Source organism: Balaenoptera borealis (assembly GCF_965194805.1).
Source record: "Balaenoptera borealis genome assembly, chromosome: 11".
NCBI lineage: Eukaryota > Metazoa > Chordata > Mammalia > Artiodactyla > Balaenopteridae > Balaenoptera > Balaenoptera borealis.
This window is the reverse complement of record NC_138868.1, coordinates 92,556,606-92,576,646: the sequence shown is the minus strand read 5'-3', so window position 1 is coordinate 92,576,646 and position 20,041 is coordinate 92,556,606. Positions and strand designations below refer to the sequence as shown.

At 36.2% G+C, this 20,041-nt stretch overlaps 1 protein-coding gene across 2 annotated transcripts in view; it reads left to right on the top strand.

The window, feature by feature from the left end:
* The window catches only part of DDX10 (DEAD-box helicase 10), a 248,912-nt gene that overhangs the window by 31,523 nt on the left and 197,348 nt on the right, over positions 1 to 20,041 (top strand). For both annotated transcript variants that reach the window (XM_082343478.1, XM_082343479.1), the window contains exons 10-13: positions 10,089 to 10,190; positions 11,379 to 11,466; positions 14,804 to 14,892; positions 17,588 to 18,062. In XM_082343478.1, coding sequence (XP_082199604.1) covers positions 10,089 to 10,190; positions 11,379 to 11,466; positions 14,804 to 14,892; positions 17,588 to 18,062 — 754 coding nt within the window. The remainder of the gene's footprint in view (positions 1 to 10,088; positions 10,191 to 11,378; positions 11,467 to 14,803; positions 14,893 to 17,587; positions 18,063 to 20,041) is intronic.

The window sequence follows — 20,041 nt, the reverse complement described above, 5'->3', positions numbered from 1 at the left end:
TAGTGAAAATTCTTATTACTTTGATTCCTTCGTTGACTGAAGCTGCTAACTTTACTCAGCTCCTCCTAGATAGAGGCTGGTGCTTCCTCACATGGCCTTCTGCCTTTGTTGTTATCTAGGATTTAAAGCAAAAAGGCAAAACCAATGCTTTATTTTGCGTCAAAAAGCACTGAGCTGGGGTAGAGTATGACCACTATAGCTAGAGAGGTAGATAAGGGGGCTGATATTTCTTAGGGGTCTCTTATTTCCTAGCACTTCCCCCTTGCTCTCCTGCTGTCTATTCTCAATATAGCAGACAGAGTGATCCTTTAAAAACACAACTCAGATCATGGGACTCCTCTGATGGCTCCCCATTTCACTCAGAGTAAAAGCCAGTGACCTACTGGGCCTATGCTATTCAACCCCCCTCCAATCTTATTTCCTGTTTTTCTCCGCTTGTTATTATTCTCCGCTTGTTCCCTTGCTCCACACTGGTCTTGCTATTTCTCCTGCATGCCAGGCATATTTTTGCCTCAAAGCCTTTATATTATGCTTCTTCCACTGGAATGCTTTTTCCTCAAGTATCCACATGGCTGTCTTTCTTTACACTGCCCCAACCACTCCTCCTTACCTTGCTCTATATTATCTTTTTTCCATAGCACTTATCACCTTCAAATATACTAGAGCATTTACTTATTTTATTTATTGTTTTTTTCTTTTTCTCTTCATAAGACTGTAAGCTCCATAAAGGCAAAGGAGTTTGTCTACTTAATTGATGGTTCCAGAGCACTTAGAACAGGGTCTGGAATGGAGGAGGCACTTGAGATAACACAATTAGTTTTTCAAATCAGACTCATGAGTCAGAGATAACACATAAATTATTTATTATGATGTAATGAATTACCCCACAACTTAGTGGCTTGAAGCAAGAACCATATATTATCTCATGGTATCTGTGGGTCAGGAATTCAGGTGGGGCTCGTCTGGGTCCTCTGGCTCTTGATCTGTCACACGGTTGCAAATCAAGGTGTCACAGGTACTTTAAGGCTCAACTGGGGCTGGGTCTCTTTCCAAGCTCATGCGTGTGCTTGTTGACAGGATTCATTCTCTTGCTGGCTGTTGGTCAGAGGTGTCTTTCAATTCCTTTCCATGTGGTCCTCCTCTTCAGAGGGCTTCTCACAATGTGGCAGCTGGCCTCATCAGAGAGAGCAAATGAGAGGGGAAGGAGTACGGTGGAAGCAGCAATGTCTTTTATGACCTAGACTCAGAAGTCAAACTCCGTTTTTTTTTTTTAATAATTGACGTACAACATTATATTAGTTTCAGGTGTACAACATAACAATTCAGTACTTGTATATTTTGCAAAATGATCATCAAAATAAGTCTAATCTGTTACCATACATAGTTACAGAATTTTTTTTCTTGTGATGAGAACTTTTAAGGTCTACTCTCTTAGCAACTTTCAAATATACAGTACAGTATTATTAACTGTAGTCACCGTGCTGTACGTTACATCCGCATGACTTATTTTATAACTGGAATTTTGTTCCCCTTCTCCCATTTTGTCTACTCCCTGCCCCCTGCCCCTGGCAACCACCAGTCTGTTCTCTGTATCTATGAGCTTGGTTTTTTGTTTGTTTGTTTTTAGATTCCACGTATAAGTGAGATCATACAGTATTTGTCTTTCTCTGACTTATTTCACTTATTATTTTTTTAAATCTATTTTTGCCCCACCTGCTCCTGACATATTTTCTATAGTGTAATGCCCTTAAGGTCCTTTCATGTTGTTGCAAATGGCAAAATTTCATTCTTTTTAATGCCAAATAATATTCCATTGTATATATATACTACATCTTCTTTATCCATTCATCCATTGGTGGACACTTAGGTTGCTTCCATTATCTTGGCAATTGTAAATAATGCTGCAGTGAACATGGGGGTGCATATATCTTTTTGAGTTATTGTTTTTCTTTTCTTTGGATAAATACCCTTAAGTGGAATTGCTGGATCACATGGTAGTTCTATTTTTAATTTTTTTGAGGAACCTCCATACTGTTTTCTATACTGACTGCACCAATTTACATTCCCACCAACAGTGCACAAGGGTTCCCTTTTGTCCACATCCTTGTCAACACTTGTCATTTCCAATCTTTTGTATAATAGCCATTCTGACAGGTGTGAGGTGATATCTTATAGTGGTTTTGATTTGCATTTCTCTGATGATTAGTGATGTTAAGAACCTTTTCATGTACCTGTTGACCATTTGTATGTCTTCTTTGAAAAAAATGTCTACTGCCCATTTTTTGAATGAGATTCTTTGGTTTTTGCTATTGTGTGAATTCCTTGAATATTTTATTTTATTTTATTTTGGTTTTTAAAATAAATTTATTTATTTATTTATTTATGGCTGCATTGGGTCTTCGTTGCTGCGTGCGGACTTTTCTCTAGTTGTGGTGAGCGGGGGCTACTCTTCATTGTGGTGCGCAGGCTTCTCATTGCGGTGGCTTCTCTCGTTGCAGAGCACGGGCTCTAGGCACGTGGGCTTCAGTAGTTGTGGCACGTGGGCTCAGTAGCTGTGGCTTGCGGGCTCTAGAGTGCAGGCTCAGTAGTTGTGGCGCATGGGCTTAGTTGCTCCGCCGCATGTGGGATCTTCCCTGACCAGCGCTTCAACCCATGTCCCCTGCATTTGCAGGCGGATTCTTAACCACTGCGCCACCAGGGAAGCCTCCTTGAATATTTTAGAACTTACCAGATATATGGTTTGCAAATATGTTCTCCCATTCAGTAGGTTGCCTTTTTATTTTGTCGATGGTTTCCTTTTCTGTGCAGGAGCTTTTTAGTTTGATGTAGTCCCACTTGTTTGTTTTTGCTTTTGTTGCCTTTGCTTTTGGTGTCACACACAAAAAATCACTGCCAAGAGCAGTGTCAACACTTCATCTTGGCCAGGAGGCCCAGATTACAGTTAAGTCCCCTACATACAAACGAGTTCCGTTCTGAGAGCGCGTTCGTAAGTCCAATTTGTTTGTAAGTCCAACAAAGTTAACCTAGGTACCCAACCAACACAATCGGCTATATAGTACTGTACTGTAATAGGTTTATAATACTTTTCACACAAATAATACGTAAAAAACAAACACAAAAAATAAAGAAAACATTTAAAGTCTTACAGTACAGTACCTTGAAGAGTACAGTAGTATAGTACGACAGCTCACATACAGGTGCTGGCATCGAGTGAACAGGCAAGAAGAGTTACTGACTGGAGGAGGGAGAGGAGGTGGGAGATGGTAGAACTGAAGGATTGTCAGCAGTGGGAGATGTAGGGCAAGCTGCAGTTTCACTCACGCCTGACGTTGATGGCACGGTTTCTGGTTCCTTGTTGGATTCAACTCTATCTACCCTCTTGAAAAAACAATCCAGTGATGTCTAGGTAATAGCTCTTTTTTTCTCATCATAGATGACATGGTAGCACTGGATTGCATTCTGAATGGCTGCTGCAACCTTTGTGTACCGTTCTACATTAGGGTCCTATGCCTAAAAAACTTACCAGTGCCTCCTCAAATAAAGAAAATTCCCTTGCCATTTCCTGCGTCGTGAATCTCTTCGGTTCTTCAGTTACTTCTTCCTCTTGTCTCTCTTGGTCCTTTCTCTGGGCTTCCAATTCCATCAGGTCTTCATTAGTAAGCTCCTCGTGGTATACAGCAAAGAGTTCAATGAAGTTGTCCTCTTGCAGATCTAGCTTGAAATAACGATACTGTACAGTATTACTGTACTCTATACAGTACTGTACAGTAAAGTACACAAAAAGCACAACCACTTGTAGAGTTTGCATGCACATGACAATGTACGCCAGACACATGAACTAACGTACGTGATTGGACATGCGAACGCACGTTCGCATCTTTGAAAGTTCGCAACTTGAAGATTTGTGGGTAGGGAACTTACTGTATTGGGAGCCAGTAATTTAGAAGCTGCCTACCACACCTAATGTCAAACTTCACTAGTATGTAATTTCAAGTACAGAGGTAATCACGCGGTATAGGTGAAGCAGGAAGAGGTCTGGGACCTCCATTACAGCTCTGCAGGTGCATTCTTGCCACATCAGGGTGTGCTGTGGCCCAGATTAACCTCAGAGTCTCTAAGTGGTATATGAGGTTTATCATTTACACAGATGGGCCACTGGTATAGTTACAAAGCTGACCCCAGAGACCTACTCCTTAAATGCATAGACTGTAAACAAACCTGGTACATCGTCTTAGTATCTCATAGATGAGGACTCTCATCATGCTAGCAGATCTACCATGTTTGTTTCCCAGGAGGCTTGTCATTGGTATGTTTACGAGGAGGTTTGACTATATCACTTGTTTTTTTGGCCAGGGTAGCTCCTTCCCTGCCCCCTTCTGCACCTCCACAGTGAATGATGGGTTGTGGCTTAGCCATTCACTTCCTAACACATAGCTGGGTGAATATGAATGAACTCATTTAGCTTTTATAATAACCTTATGAGAGAGGTCTTCTTATTAAAAAACTGTTTCTCAGAGATTCTGAGGTAAAATGTGTCTAAGATCACTCAGGATGTACCATGGCTGAGATTTATACTTGGGTCTTTCTGACTCTACAGCTCATGTTCTTGTCAGTGTGTCCCAAACTAGCCGTTTTCATTTAATGAAGTCTAGTGGCCGTTGCTTCCATGCAGGGCTTCTAGAATGTATGAAAGGCAGGTACTTGGAGAAGGAAGGTAGATATTTCTATTTAAGTTTGCTGCCATTCATAGTCATGAGGGTAAACTAAAAATATATGCGTTTTCCTTGTTTATTTGGACTGTGAGAGACAGATATCCCATAGTTGATCAAACACTGTCCTTAAAAGTCAAGAAGTTTAGGTTTGGACATGGCTCTGTCACCTGATGGCTGTGTACCCTTGGACCTTGTGTTCTTAACTTCTTTAAGCCTCGGTTTCTTTTGTAAAATGGGATTAATCATATCCCTCAGGTTCCTAAAAGTATAATTTTAGGTAGTATCAGTACCACTTTTGTATAGGTTTTCTTTTTATTTTTAATCTATTAAAACTTTAGTCTTTTTCAAAAAAAAATTCTTTTCTGGGGACAGAGTTGACGGAGTTTAATGATTTCTGCCCTTTCCCTGTGAACTTCATAAATCCTTATGCTTAATCAGTTTGCTAGAAGCTTTCCATACAACGCATGTTAGCCAGCTTGGTTTCTTTCCAGTTATTTTATGGTGAACCTCATTTGTCAAACTGTTGCGCCTATGTGGTATACCTGTTTGTATTTCTAAGATCTTAGGCTGCAGATGACTTCATCTTTCCCGGAACATTTCCCAGTCTGTCTTTTTCTTTTTTAAATCTCGTGTAGTATCTTTAGATCCTGGAATAAGCTCTCCTTTGTACCACGTTGTGCAGGAGGAGCAGAACAATTGGACCCTGATTCTTATGGCTGTCTGTCTGCCTCTGCATGGCTGACTGCACTGTCCTCCCACAGTGTTAGGAACTCTTGGGGCTGGTTGCCACAGGTAAGGCTAAGGCATAGGGAGAATAGAAGCAGACACAGGGCGGGGACAAAAGAGAGAAGGGCTGTGGCATAGCAGAGTGTGACCAACAGTTGTCCCCATTTCTCCACCTCTTGATCATACTTGTATTGTGAACAATGACTAGTATATTAATACAGTCACAGGTGTAGAATTAAGGTCCTAAAGGGACCTATATCGTCTCATTCAAACTGTGTTATTTATAAATAAGAAAATGCAATATATAGTGATAAAATGACTCATTATCCAAGGTTATAAAGCTAATGAATAGTAGAACTGGGACTTGAAATCAGTTCTCTTGATTCCAAATCCAGTATTTCATCTGCTAGTGCAACTTCTAGTGGTTTGTTTGCATTTTTTCACCCACCAAATATTTAGTTACCAGCTTTTAGGTACATACGATATATGTTAGGTCTGAAAGTCAGATTCATACATGTTAATTTAGTGGTCAAGATAAGAGAATACACTAATATTGGTAGTACTAGGATGTGTTAAACAAGGTAAGAATTATATAAAAGATGTAGATTTTCAAAGCTTATAAAGTTTTTACTTGTTTTTGATAACTTGTGTTTTATTACAAAAGAAATGCTTATTTATTATACAAATTTGAGACAATGGGCAAAACAGTTAAACCACCCAAATTCTACCACCTAGAAAAATTTCTTTTTCGTGTATGTTTGTATATATATATTTTTAAATGACAAAAGTCGAATCATTCTAAACATTCTTTTATAACCTGATTGATAACCTGGAGAACCAGGCTGGGAGAACTCAGAGTGGCAGTTGTGAACACTGTCAGATCCTGCTGCAGCAGTTGTTGAAGGTAGGAGTGAGCAAGGTTTAAGGGCCATTTAAAAACTCAACTAGAATGGAGTTTGTGTTGAGGAATCTGCATTGGAGGATTAATGACTCTTGGGTAGGAGGCAAACTATTGCCAGAATGGCAAGGCCTTTTTCCCTTCCTCTGGCCATATTGTTTCAAGGTTATTTCAGTGGAAGAATTACCATTGGGATCCAAGAGTCAGTGGTCTGGATCTCCTATTTTAGCTAGAGATACAAGTGAGCTGTAGGGTGTAGAAGTAAGTTTCCTGATATCAGACAGTTAGGATCAATCTATTGAGGATCCTTCTTTCTGGACAGAATCCTGGTATAGTTGAAAAGGAGTATGGAATTGAAAGTGTAGTCATCAGCTGATTATTTATTTAGGCCAATTTCTTGGCCTTTCAGGAGCTTTTTTATTTGCTTCCTCTATTGGTTGCTTGCTTTTAAGATTGGCAAATTAATGTAAAATGAAGCTTATTATAAATTCTGAAGAGTTACATAAATGTAACATGGTATTAACACTGATGGTAAAAATGAGACTTTTTGTTGTGTTTCAGATGCAGAGCTTTTTTTTTTTTTGATGCCTACAGTGTTTCTTAAAATAATCTGTCTAAATATATAGAACTTTAAAATGTAGGTCTTATGAAGAACATTTATTTCTCTATGCATATATTTAGCCTTGGGCCTTGGATATTGCTTTGGAAATATAAACGCTAGCTCATGGGTAAATAGATTATTCTTGTAAGCATTTTAAAAAAGGGGGGACAAATGTGCTTATGCTTTTTTAAAAGTGCTTTTCTTTTTGAAATAAAAGCTTACTGGAAAATTTTGAGTGTTGGTATGTGGGAGATAATTTGTGCTCTACATTGTTTCTGGGAAAAAATGTGTGTGATGTAAAATAGGTAAAATAACCAGTGATGATCTTTATTAAAAGATGCTTGCTCTGTGGGATGCGACTTTGGACATGTTTTTCCATTTTCCTTTGGGAATCTTTTTCTTCTAAATTTCAGTGTTGCAGTCTGTCTTAACCTTAGCCTTTTATGTGTATATTCTGTTAGGTATATTCTGTTAAAGGTTTGAATATGGCTCCTTTATGACTTTACTTGTGACTTATCCTCCTAGATTATCCCTGGATGCATGAATGGGTAGATAAGATAGATGTAGATGGTTAGACTTATTCTTGCTTATGAGTCAGTCTGAAGATCGAGCTCTTCATTGGATTCCTTTTTGATATCCTAGAGATTTCTCTTTACCCCTTTGCTACAGCTCTGGCCTAAGTAGACTTTGGAAGCCTTTTTATTTTCTCTCTCCATCTCTGAATTTGGATGTAGAATGTTAGAAACGTTTGTTATCCTTCAACCACTCATCTCCCTTATTCCTAATTGTTTTTCTTTGTGCCACATGAAATAAGCTTTTTTACTTATGAAGGTAACTGATTTTACCTCGAGTTGGGCTGCTTTGAGGGTATTTGGTAAGTGCATACATAGTGAATCAGTATTAACTGATATCTGTCCTCTTTGACCTTCACCCTGTCCTTGGTAAAATTTTAGAATTTCAGAAGTTGTGATGTCTCTCAGATATCTTGTTTGTTCAGTTGCCTCACTACTTCATAGACTAATAATTTCTGCTCACAGATAGTTTAGTCCAACAGTTCTTAGGGGAAATGCTTTAAATTCATATTTCTTCATAGTAAATTAAGATGAAACATTTGGGTCATACTAGTCTGTATTAAAATACAGTGAAGAAGTTTTTCAGTTACGAAACAGATTCTTTGTAAAAGGAGTAAATGCATGCTTAGTTACTCTCGTCTCCCTGTTTAATACACAAGCATTTAGAAAACATGGATAAAACGAACAAGCACGAAGTAGACAAGACTACCAACTGGACTCTCTCAAATGCTGTTTTCCCTGAGGAAAACTTGACTCTCCCCTAGCAGTTGACTAATTCCTAATTGTTCTTTAAATCTCAGCTCTTAGATGTCATTTTCTCGGGGCAGTTTTTTTTTTTTAAACTCCTAGAGCACATTGTGTAGAGCTCTGTGTTATGTGTTCTTGTAGCTTCCCATATGTCTACTGTAGCAGTCATATCACTTTGTTGTTATTATGGGTTTTATGTCTATCCCTAATAGTCTGTAAGCTCTGTGACAGCCAGAACTGTATCTGTTTTATCACTCTATTTCAGTGCCTGGCATATAGTAGCCCCTTAATTTTTTTTAATTTATGAATTAACTTAAACCTTTTAATACTTTTGATGTTTTATTTCATACATTTCTATGTGTCTGGGTACACATAAAAATATATAAACACACATACTTTTGTAATGGTATTACACTGGAGTTTTTTTACCCTTTTGTGTAGGAATAGAATTTTGAAATCAACATGTGAGGTAAAAATTGCTCTTCAGTCTTTGGATTGACAATAAGTCAACAAAGTCAGTTTCCCTCCAGTGTACAGTGATAAAGGTCTGCTTCTATACAGTGGTAGTTGGTCTCTCTAGAGACTTATCCAAGGTCCTCTAAAACCAGACTCTCATGTACCTTCCGGCAATCTTTCCTGCTGTGCACTTACATACACTGGCTTCAGTTGAATTTCTCCTATCTTTAGTTTACTCTGTGTTTGTCTTGTATTTTCTGGTTCCTGCTCCTTTGTTCATGCCATTTTTTCCTCTTTGGAATACCTTAGCTTTTCCCTTTCTATCCATTTTTAAGGCCCACCTCAAATTCCATCTGCTGTGACATGTTTCTCTTTTTCTCTGGCTAACCCTTAGTGTCCTCCTTTCACTTCTGAGTTCATGGCGCTTTATTGCCAGTGGTTATCCTTTGACACTTGGTGATTTACCATTTTGGGACTGTTTTTTGAGTCTCTTGCTTTTGTGTGAGTTTGTCTTTTCTGGTAACCATATTGTTGGATCACTGAAGGCAGGGATATTCATCTTCTATTTATTTGTGTTCTTCACAATTTATACCTGGCACAAAGTTTCTCAGTAAATAGTTTATTTGGTTAACTATAAAAATTTATTTGCCCCTCATATTTATAGCATGAACCCTGAAGAGAATGCTTTGAGATTACTTTTTCTTTTGTGTCTTTAAGAAATTTCTACAAATACCTGATTCTGTTCTGTCTTACTGCTTGCATGTAATATCTAAGGTGTCAAGGAAATCTGTATATAAGTAGCACGAGAAGCTTAAGTAACTATGGGGTGCCTTATGGCCCACTTACATAGAAATTTTTGATGGTGCACCTATACTAGGTGAAGGAAGAGAAATCACGGATTAGAGGTAAGTTTTTCAGCGGAGCAGAGATCCATTCCTTATAACTGATGCCTCTGAACTCTGAACCATGTTATTCCCAACATAGAAGAAAAATCTCCAGGAAGATGATTAGATTTCCTTAATGTATTGGGAGCCATGTTTATTAAATGATTAGTTTTATTACAGCAGTCTTGTGACTTGAATGAGAAATTGTCTCCTTGCTATAGTAGACCGTTATTTAAGAAATTCTTCTTAATTGATTTGTTTCTTCTACTGTGGTATAGCCTAAAAATCAATGGGAACTGTAACTAGTGATGAATTTTGAGAAAGGTGTTCAAGAGCCCTAGTTTTCTGTTGTCACAGATGTTAAAAAAAATGGTATTCCTAATATTTACTAATTTGGTGAACTTGCTTTCTTGTTACCTGTTCATCAGACTGTTAAAATGTAAAGTGCAGATTGCATTAATGTGGAAGAGATTTTGTTTGTTTTTTGTCTAGGTACAAAGAGGATGGTGAAGCTTTATTAATTTTGCTTCCCTCAGAAGAAAAAGGGATGGTGCAGCAGCTTCTTCAGAAGAAAGTGCCTGTGAAGGAAATCAAGTAAGAACTATTTGCTGTCTTGATATTATTGTTAGAAAAATGAAGGCATGGAATTATTATGCCTAATTATGTATACCTAATTCCCTCCTCCCTCTAAGCTTTTCTGCTGTCTGATTTTGGACTTTTTGTTTGTTTTGTTTTTAACAACTTTTTTAGAAGACTGTCAGCGGAGAAAACAAGATGAAAAAGAGAACTTATTAGCATCAGGAGGCATTGATGGTTGAAAGGATTAAACCTCTTGGATGAACTTATTTTTGGGGTTGTCTGTCTATTTCAGAGGATTGTCCTCTCCTGTCATTGAAGATGTTTAGATTGAAGTGTCAGCAGAATTGATTGTAGTCTCACTTATATTGGGACCCTTGAAACACCCTACTTTCATTTGGAGGAAAATAACCTGGGAGGGTGGTGAGATGTGGTGGAGGAGTGGATAAGAGTTTAGATGAAACAAGATTGGGTGTGAGTTGATAATTGTTGAGGCTGAGTGAAAGTTTTCTACCTTTGTATATTTTGATATTTTCTGTAATTAAAAAAAGTAAAAAACACCTCATCTGCCACCACCTATTACCACTCCAGCTTTTCGGGAACAAAATTATTCAGTCTAAAATCAGGGAAACAAGTGGAGTTTCCTTTGTGAAACCTAGAATAGATGCTTGTAAGAATTACATTCTTTGCTGTAATTTTCATTCTAAACCTGGGCAGATTTAAGTAACCATTCTATTATGTTATGCCTGATTTCTAGATAAGGAAAACTATTTATATCCTTGGCTACTTGTTTATTATTTGACTTTTGTTTTACGGTATTTGACTGAAAATGGAAATCATATAAAAATGACGTTTGCTTTCATTTATTCCATTTCATTGATGATCCACCTCCCACAAGAGGCTACTTTCTATCCTTAAAGACTTAAGAAGTGAACATTGCTAATTGTGGTGTTAACCTAATCTTTCACTCACTCAGCATGGGTTGTTTAGAGAAAATGTCTAATTTTACATTTCTTTTTCCTGCATTATTCAAAATATGCAGAGTCAAATTTCTGTCTAGTGTAATTTCAGTCTAATCTGGGTCATAGATGAGAAATAATGTTATAAGTTATAAAAATACTGAGGAAAATAGAAAATGCTATGTACTGTTTTCAGTTTCTGAAATTGAGATGTCTTAGTTTAACCTTTATCTTTTTGTTACAAAAGAATCAATCCAGAAAAACTTACAGATGTTCAGAAAAAATTGGAATCGTTTTTAGCTCAAGATCAAGATTTAAAAGAAAGAGCTCAAAGGGTAAGTCATTTTTGAATTTGATACCTTCACTGGAATAGAGCATATAATTAAGTTATGTTGTATCATTTTCTACTACTTCTAGGTTGCATAGTTATGCTTCAGATATTCAGGTAGTATAATGTTCAGGTAAATTTAACTTACTCTTTAACTTCGAAAATATTATGTATTTCTTTCTTTCTTTTTTAAAAAAAATTTTTTGGCTGCACCGCGTGGCATGTGGGATCTTAGTTCCCCAACCAGGGATTGAACCCGTGTCCCATGCAGTGGCAGCATGGAGTCTTAACCACTGGACCACTAGGGAAGTCCTAAAAGTATATATTTCTTATAGTAACTTGGAAAAATGTCTATTATTTGTCCATAATCTTGTCAGACATATAGAAAATCCTCTTAATGATTTTTAAGTGCACAATGGCTGGATTTCTAATATACTTGATAAAGTTATCAACTTTTGATTTCTTCAGTAAAGTTATTATTAACTTCTGACTGCACTTTCTTGACTGTAAAATTAATATCTTTTTTTTTTAACTTTGGGTTTATTTATTTATTTATTTATTTATTTATGGCTGTGTTGGGTCTTCGTTTCTGTGGGAGGGCTTTCTCTAGTTGCGGCAAGTGGGGGCCACTCTTCATTGCGGTGCACGGGCCTCTCGTTATCGCGGCCTCTCTTGTCGCGGAGCACAGGCTCCAGATGCGCAGGCTCAGTAATTGTGGCTCACGGGCCTAGTTGCTCTGCGGCATGTGGGATCTTCCCAGACCAGGGCTCGAACCCGTGTCCCCTGCATTGGCAGGCAGAGTCTCAACCACTGCGCCACCAGGGAAGCCCTAAAATTAATATCTTATATTAGGTTAAATTTCTAGAAAGCATAGCACTCTTGCTAAATTCTCTTTAGGAATGAGATTTTAATCTATAAGTGTGACAGTGTTCCCAAACTGCTTTTTTTGGACTTAGAAATCCTCTTGAATAGCAAATACACAAAGAATTGTCACTTTTAGGTATACTTATTTTTTAGTGCTTAGAGTACCCAGCAGTAGATCTTTAGAAAAGGAAGATGTGAAATTATTTTGCGTTGCGCTTACAGCTGTCCAATCTTTGAATTGACAAATATTTGAGTCCCTGTTATGAAGTTCTTCATTTTCAATACTCTTTTACTTATATTTTAGTTACGAGATCTACATAGGATATCTACATCTGCATCTCCCATAACTCAACAATGAGTTAAAGAGTAGGGATTCAGAGATTGGAGGAAGAAAATAAAGAGGAGGCATGGAAAGGGCATCCTCAGTATATAGAGGAGCCTGAGCAGAAAAAGTCAGTAGTCAGCCTTTTGTGTGATGGTTTTGAAACTGGATATTCTAAGCAAAGAAGTTTTATTTAAAGAGAAGATCTTATGTTCAAAAAATTAACTTAGGTTATATTTTATCAAATTATTGTCGCTGTGCTTAAAATACCAACATTAATGATGAAAGCTAAAACTCAGATGCTTAGTATGTGCTAGGCACTTAGCTGCAGCATGACCCTATTACATGACAGTTTGGTTTTTTTTTTTTTTTTTACATGACAGTTTGATATGCATTGTGTTATCTAATCTTGCCAACAACCTGTGAGGTAGGTGATATTGATTTGATTTTATAGATGGGAAAATAGGAGCTGAGGAAATTAAAAATTATCCAGGGTGACGTAGCTGTTAAGTGGCAGACCTAAGATTTAAATCCAGGTCTTTCTTCAGAACTTCCATGATACATCAGGAGAAATTAATTCCAAAGTATAAGATAACCAAATAATGAACTGTGCGTAGTTAAACTTCTGTAAGCTCACTTCACCTGAAATCTAATGAAAAGGGTCTTTAAACAGATTTTTTTTTCTTAGTTTTTGGGCATATATTTAGGCATGGAAACATTTGTGTGCATGTTTTGCCTAGCAGACATACTTTAAGCTAGGAGTTAAATCTTTTAGAAGCTTTGGAAATAGTATGCACATTTGAAAATAATATACATGAATTCTGATGTCATGACTTTGTGCATACTTAGGTCATTCTATTATGAATCAGGAAATATGAAACACTGGAAGGATGTCGTTTCACTGGTTTCTGTGTATAACAAATGAGCCTTCCAGAACAAGATTATAGAAAAGCACATTGAAATAAATGATGTGATTTAATGGGTGTCACGCATGGTTTAGCAGAACGGCTAACTGTTGTCAGCTGCAGCAAGCTATCTAATTTCACAGAAGCGATTTTCTAGCTTTTGATTATAATCTGGATAGAACAAAAACAATAAGCAACTGGGATGATTTCTTGTGGACGATTGTAGGGGAAAAAATTATCCTTGAATTATTCATTTTAATGCCTATGGAGACAGGGAAAATGGTTTGAAGATTAGTGTAAATGGTTTGAAGAAAGGATTAGTGTAAAGTTAGAGAAAATGTGAAGTTTAGGAAATATAGAAATGGAAATTAAATATATTTTACAAAAATTAATTTTGAAATCAAAAAATAAAGCTCCTGCTTACATGTGTTTCACCATCTTTGCTGCCTGTTTATTTTACAGACTGACAGAGGATCCAGGACATGTTTACTTTTTAGTTTGTAATAGCTCTTGGCATAAAGATAGTTTACTTTCTTTCTTTTTTTTTTAACACAAACAGAAGAAAAATATTACAAGTTAATGACAGATTACTTGAAATTATAATGACAAGTAATTACTTGAAATTATAATAAAAAAGAAAAAGCTTTAGGAATAAACTTTTCCTGTTATGATTTTGTTAAGCTTAATATAAGTACAGTAAAATTTTATTTTGTTGTAGTAGTCAAAGGATGTTTTCAAGTAATAATTATTACTTATAACTGGTATTCATTGGTACTTAATGTATTCCAGAAGAAATGCCAAGTATTCTACATGCATTTTTCTCATTTAATTCTCATAACACTCTAAGTAGAAGGTACTGTTATATTATGTTCGATAGATGAGGAAACTGACGAGAAATGAGAAACTTGCTCAGCTAGTAAGATGTGGGGCTCAGATTTCAACGGTATTATTCCAAAGCCTGTGTTTTTCCCTATTAATGCACCTGAATGATATTAACTTCTAGAATAGCTTTTTGAGAAGGTTATGTTTTATGTTGAGTTGGCTTGATGAAACCAAATTTAAAGTCTTTTCTAATATTACAATTCGAAAAAGGTAGGTTTTTTGCTTTTGTGGGATGACATATACTCAGCTATTTTTGAGGTTTTTCACTACTATTGAATTTATCCCTTTGATTAATTTTTTTATCTCAGTTAAAATTCATTTTCTATTTCTGACTAGTATATATCTTACACTTCAACCTTTTATGTTTACAGTGTTTTGTCTCCTACATACGTTCAGTGTATCTGATGAAGGATAAAGAAGTATTTGATGTGAGCAAGTTACCTATACCTGAATATGCCCTGTAAGTATTCATATTATAGTTTTGCTTGTGAATCCTTAAAGTTAGAGGGAATTTGTTTGAAACCTGGTTCTGAGAGTCTTAGTTTAAACCACTCTGCCTTACCTTAAAAGAATCTGTTGAAGATTTGCAGAGAAAAAGATTATATAAACTGTAGAAAACTTATTGAGCATTCAGTTCAGTCAGGATTTTCAGTCAGGAAGAAGTTTCTTACTTGTAAGTATGAATTCCTGAAAGTTACACTGGCAGTTTCCTGTAGTTTGGGCTTGAAGGAGATGGAGAGCAATTGACAAGCATTCTTTGAAATCTTTAAATGTCTGTAGTCCTCTTGTTTTCTAAAAAGCTGGCTTGGTTTACTATAGTTCTTTTTATGCTTTGGATGCAAGTCTCTTTGTCAGTTCTTCCCTGCTTTTAGATTGGTTTCCCATGCTGCTTATTGCCTGGATATTCTTTGTGTCTTGGTGTTTCTTACAGGTGCTCACAGTTACCATGGCAAAATGTCTCTCTTTAGTAATTGTGGTTACTATTATATGAAAATGGAACTCTTGGTCTTGTTTTGGCTTAGTATTTGAAGGATTTTTTTTCCTAACCTTTTCAGGTATAAAGGAGGAGCATCTGTTTTTCAATGGGGTCCCACCTGTGGGAAAAGCATTGACAAAATCCTATAGAAGCACCCTTAAGGTTACTCATACTTTGAATGTCAGATTGAAATCTCCTAGTCTGTGATGAAATATATACTTTCAAAGCAAGGTCTGTGTATTTGGCCTGCTTTCCAGGAATTCGAGTACCTTTACCTTTAAGTTGAGTCTAATAAAAACTTGCATCCGAGTGAACTGCTGTTTTCCATTCTTCATGTTAGATTGCAAGTTCAGTATAACAGGTAATTTGTCAGTTGTAACATTTTAGAGCCATTTAATTTGCTAGATAACAAAGTAAGGTCACTGACTTTTTGTTTAGGTAATGGATGGAAAATCACGTGCCATGGATGACATGTTTTTGTTTGCTTATCTCTTTACGAATTTTACAATTTCTGAATATGATTCATGGTTTAGGTTATTAGCTGATTTTTGTACTTTATGAAGTTCTATCCTGGTTTCCTGGTTTTCTCATTGACACAGCTGAGATATTAGCAAAGAGGAGAGGCAAAGGTCTTTTAATGCTGCAGGGCCATATTTAGGGGACATTTTGTTGCCACAGATGCCAGTAAATCTCATCTGTTTACAGTTGAAGACCTTTGCTTTTTATTGGTGATGCTTAGGGAAGCAGAAAGTTAAATTCTGAGCCTAAATTACTGGTACAGTTTAACTTGGTGTTTTAATTTAATTTTTGTGGATTTTAGATGTATAATTTCCTTGATCTATAATTTCCTTTAGAAGCCTTTGATACCTAAAACAGTGCTATGTATGTAGGATAAAATAAAGGTTTAAAAAACTATTTTACTGAAGAAATATTTATTTATTTACATTAGTAAAATACTTTTTTGAAAATTAAAGAAATATGTTTTAAATACCTAATATGTCTAGTTCATTGAGCTAGGCATTAAAATTATAGATGTACGGTTATGTACTTCTACCTTAAAGGAGGTCCAAGTTTAGTAGCAGAGAAAGACATGTAAACGTAACTGTAATACATTGAGAGAAATGCTCTGATGCGTACTGAGTTTGTGATCCTAACTGTATCCCCTATAACAGTAATAATGACAAGTGCTCAGTAGTGGCTGCGTGTGTGCTAGGCACTCTTTTAGATGCATTGCCTCTGTGAACTCATTTTATTTTTATAATGACCCTATAATGTAGGTGCTCTTGTCATGCCATTTTGCAGATGAGAGAACTGAGGTATAGAGAGGTTTAATAATGTCCTTTGATCATACAGCTAATAGGTGACAGAGCCAGGATTTTAACCTCAACAGTTCTATTTATGAGTCCAGGTTTTACAACCACACCTCTCAGTTTCTGTGAATTGTGTCTTATAGGAAAAAGGCAGTCGGTCCATTTTCTAATGTTAGCTTTTTATTACAGCAGGCCTTGCTTTAAGAGTTTCTTTTCAATCCATCTGTGGGAACTTAGAAGCTGGGAAAGACCTGACCATAAAGTAAATCTTGATCTTAGAAGGAGAAAATAAGATTTTTTTTTCTTTTTTGGTCTCAATTTTAAAAATCCTTTTTTATAGAAGTGATTGTGCCACATTTTGTGTGTTAGAAGGGAGGATGATAATACTTGAGTGCATTCGTTGCAGAGAACTGTGTTTGGTTCTTGCATGGTCATGTCTTTTCCAGCTTTAGTATTTATATTTTACAAAGTATTTTCATATAGTTAGTACATCAGATATTTAAAACAACTGTGAGATAGGCCTGGTAGGTATTGTTATCTCACATTTGAGAAAGCTGAGGCTGAGAGAGTTATACTGGAAATAGGCAGATCTAGTAGTTGCACTGTTTCCTTGTATCTGGTCTCATGCCCTTCATTTTGTTAACTGTGTTACCGTCATAGTGGAAAATGGGGTGTCTCCAATATTTTCTGACAGGTATTCATTATCTTTTAGATCACCTAACGTGTCAAGATTGAGTTGTATCTCAGAGGAACATTTTCTTAAAAAAAAAGTTCCAAAAATCTCAACTCCTGAGAAACCATTTCATAATAAACTCATAAACACACCATCAGTGTACTGAGGTAACTGTTTTCATTTGCTCATATTTAAGGTCTCTTGGTCTTGCTGTGGCACCACGGGTAAGATTTCTTCAGAGAATGCAAAAACAACCCAACAAAGAACTGGTAGTGAGCCAAGATAATAAAGTAATTGAGCCAAGGACTCTCTCCCTCACCAATGATGAAGTGGAAGAATTTAGAGCCTACTTCAATGAGAAAATGTCTATTCTCCACAAAAGTGGGAAAATAGCAGAAGGGACAGAGTACAGACTGGCTCGTGGTATTAGTGATGAAGAGGAAGAAGAGAAAGAATGTGAAGAAGAAATGGAAGAGAAACTGGGAAAAACAAAAGGGTCTCAACCTCAATCTGTCCCTAGCAACAAAGAGTCACAGAAGAACAGAGAAGTTCCTGTGCAGTTCTTGGACAGAGATGATGATGAGGAGGACGATGGCCTCAATGCTGACTTCTTGAAGGTGAAGAGGCACAATGTGTTTGGGTTGGATCTTAAAGAGAATAAAACATTACAGGTAAGTTTACCCCTAGTGGAGGATCTTCTATTATTTCCTACCACTTCTTACCACGTGCTTCTTGTTGCCTTTGGGGAACTATGGGAAAATAACCAGGAGAAATTTGTAGAATGACTTTCTTTGCTGTGAACTCTCCCTCCTTCTCCATCTTTAAAGATGGAATAGGTGCTAAAGAATTCTCATTTTTCATAACTTCGGGAATTCTAAGAGGTTGACAGCTTTAATCTTTTCATTTATTGGTTTTCTGATGCATGTTTTAAAAAGTAGCCAGAGTCATGATTATAACATTAAGTAATAAGGTGATGGGGTTTCGTGGTTTATGATGTGAGGATCCTTCATTGTGATTCTTAGTATACTACTTTCTGATTTAAATAATTACAAATATTCCTTACAACAATTCGATCGCTCTAAACTTTTAATGAGACATTTGGTTTTGGGCACCAATCCAGAATCTTAAAAAGAAAGCCAGCACTTCTATTTAAAGGCCGCTTATGAAGGTTTATTAAGTTTCACATAGGTCCTTTGTTTTTCACTAGGCACCTGCTAGGAGGAATAAAAGAGATAATCCAGGTAAAGGACCTGTTTCCTGGGGTACTTGTAGGTGCACAGTAAATATGTTTCTCTACCCTTCCCTTATTTTCGTTTTAATTTTGTATGCCTATTCTTGATCATTTCTTTGGAGAGAATTGAATGAAAAATGAACCTGAACTCTTATTTTTTATACAATTCTAAGAGTCACAATAGGAAATATTAAATTTTGAACTATGAAACTTGGATAGGTGTTTTTTTAAGTAACTAAATAAAAATTTTAAAAGTAGCAAACATACTTACTAAGTACTTTATGTATTGGGCATTTTCTAAACATTATCTCATTTGGTCCTTGAATAACCCTCTAGGTAGGTACTCTATCATTATACAAGTAAGAGGAGAAAAACGGAGATACAGAGATAATAAAATAGTGAGGTGCACAATTAGTTATTGCTAAAGTTGGAGTTTGAATCTAGGTATTCTCACTCTAATATTCATATCTTGACCAATAATCTGTTTTTTTGAAGTCTGATTTAGGTTTCCTCTTACGTTTTCTTCTGGACTTTTTATAGTTTTAGCACTTGAGTTTAGGGCTAGTGTTCATTTCAATTTAATTTTTGTGTATGGTGTGAGGTAAGGGTTGAGGTTCCAATGCCTCCCTCCCCACATGTGGATGTCCAGTTGAACCAGTACTGTTTTCTGAAATTACTGTCCTTTTTCCATTCTAGTTACCTTGACTCTTTGTTGAAAGTTAGTTGACCATGTACGTGTAGGTCTCTGTGTTGACTCACTTGGTTTTATACAGTTATCCTTTCATAAATAACACTGGTGTCGATTAGTATAGCTTTATGGTAAATCTCAAGTCAGATAGTGTTAGTCTTCCAACTTGATATTTTAAAAAATTGTGAGCATTTTTAGACCATTGCATTTCCATGTAAGTTTTTGAATCTGCTAGTTAATATTTACAAAAAGTCTTTTCATATTTTCATTGAGATTGCATTGAATCTATAAATCTATTTGGGGAGAATTAACAATATTGACTCTTCCGATTCATGAATATGACATATCTTTCCATTTATCTAGGCCTTCTTTAATATCTTTTAGCATTTTTTAATAATTTTAAGCATGTGCATCTTACCACATATTTTGTTAGATCCATCTCTTACTATTTTATAGTTTTCAATGCTATTATAAATACTTCAAAAATTCAGTTTCTTATTTTTTGTTGCTAGAATATAGAAGTACAGTTTTTGCGTACCAGTCATTCTAAACGGTCCTGTTAAGTTCTTGTGGCTGTTTTTTGAGATTCTTTGGAGTTTTCTTTAGATCTTCTCTGTAGCTGGTCATGGTATTTGTGAATAAAGATAGTTTCATTTCTTCCTTTCCAATCTGTGTGTCTTTTATTTCATTTTCTTACTTGATTACACTGTATGTTGAACAGCAGTAGTGAG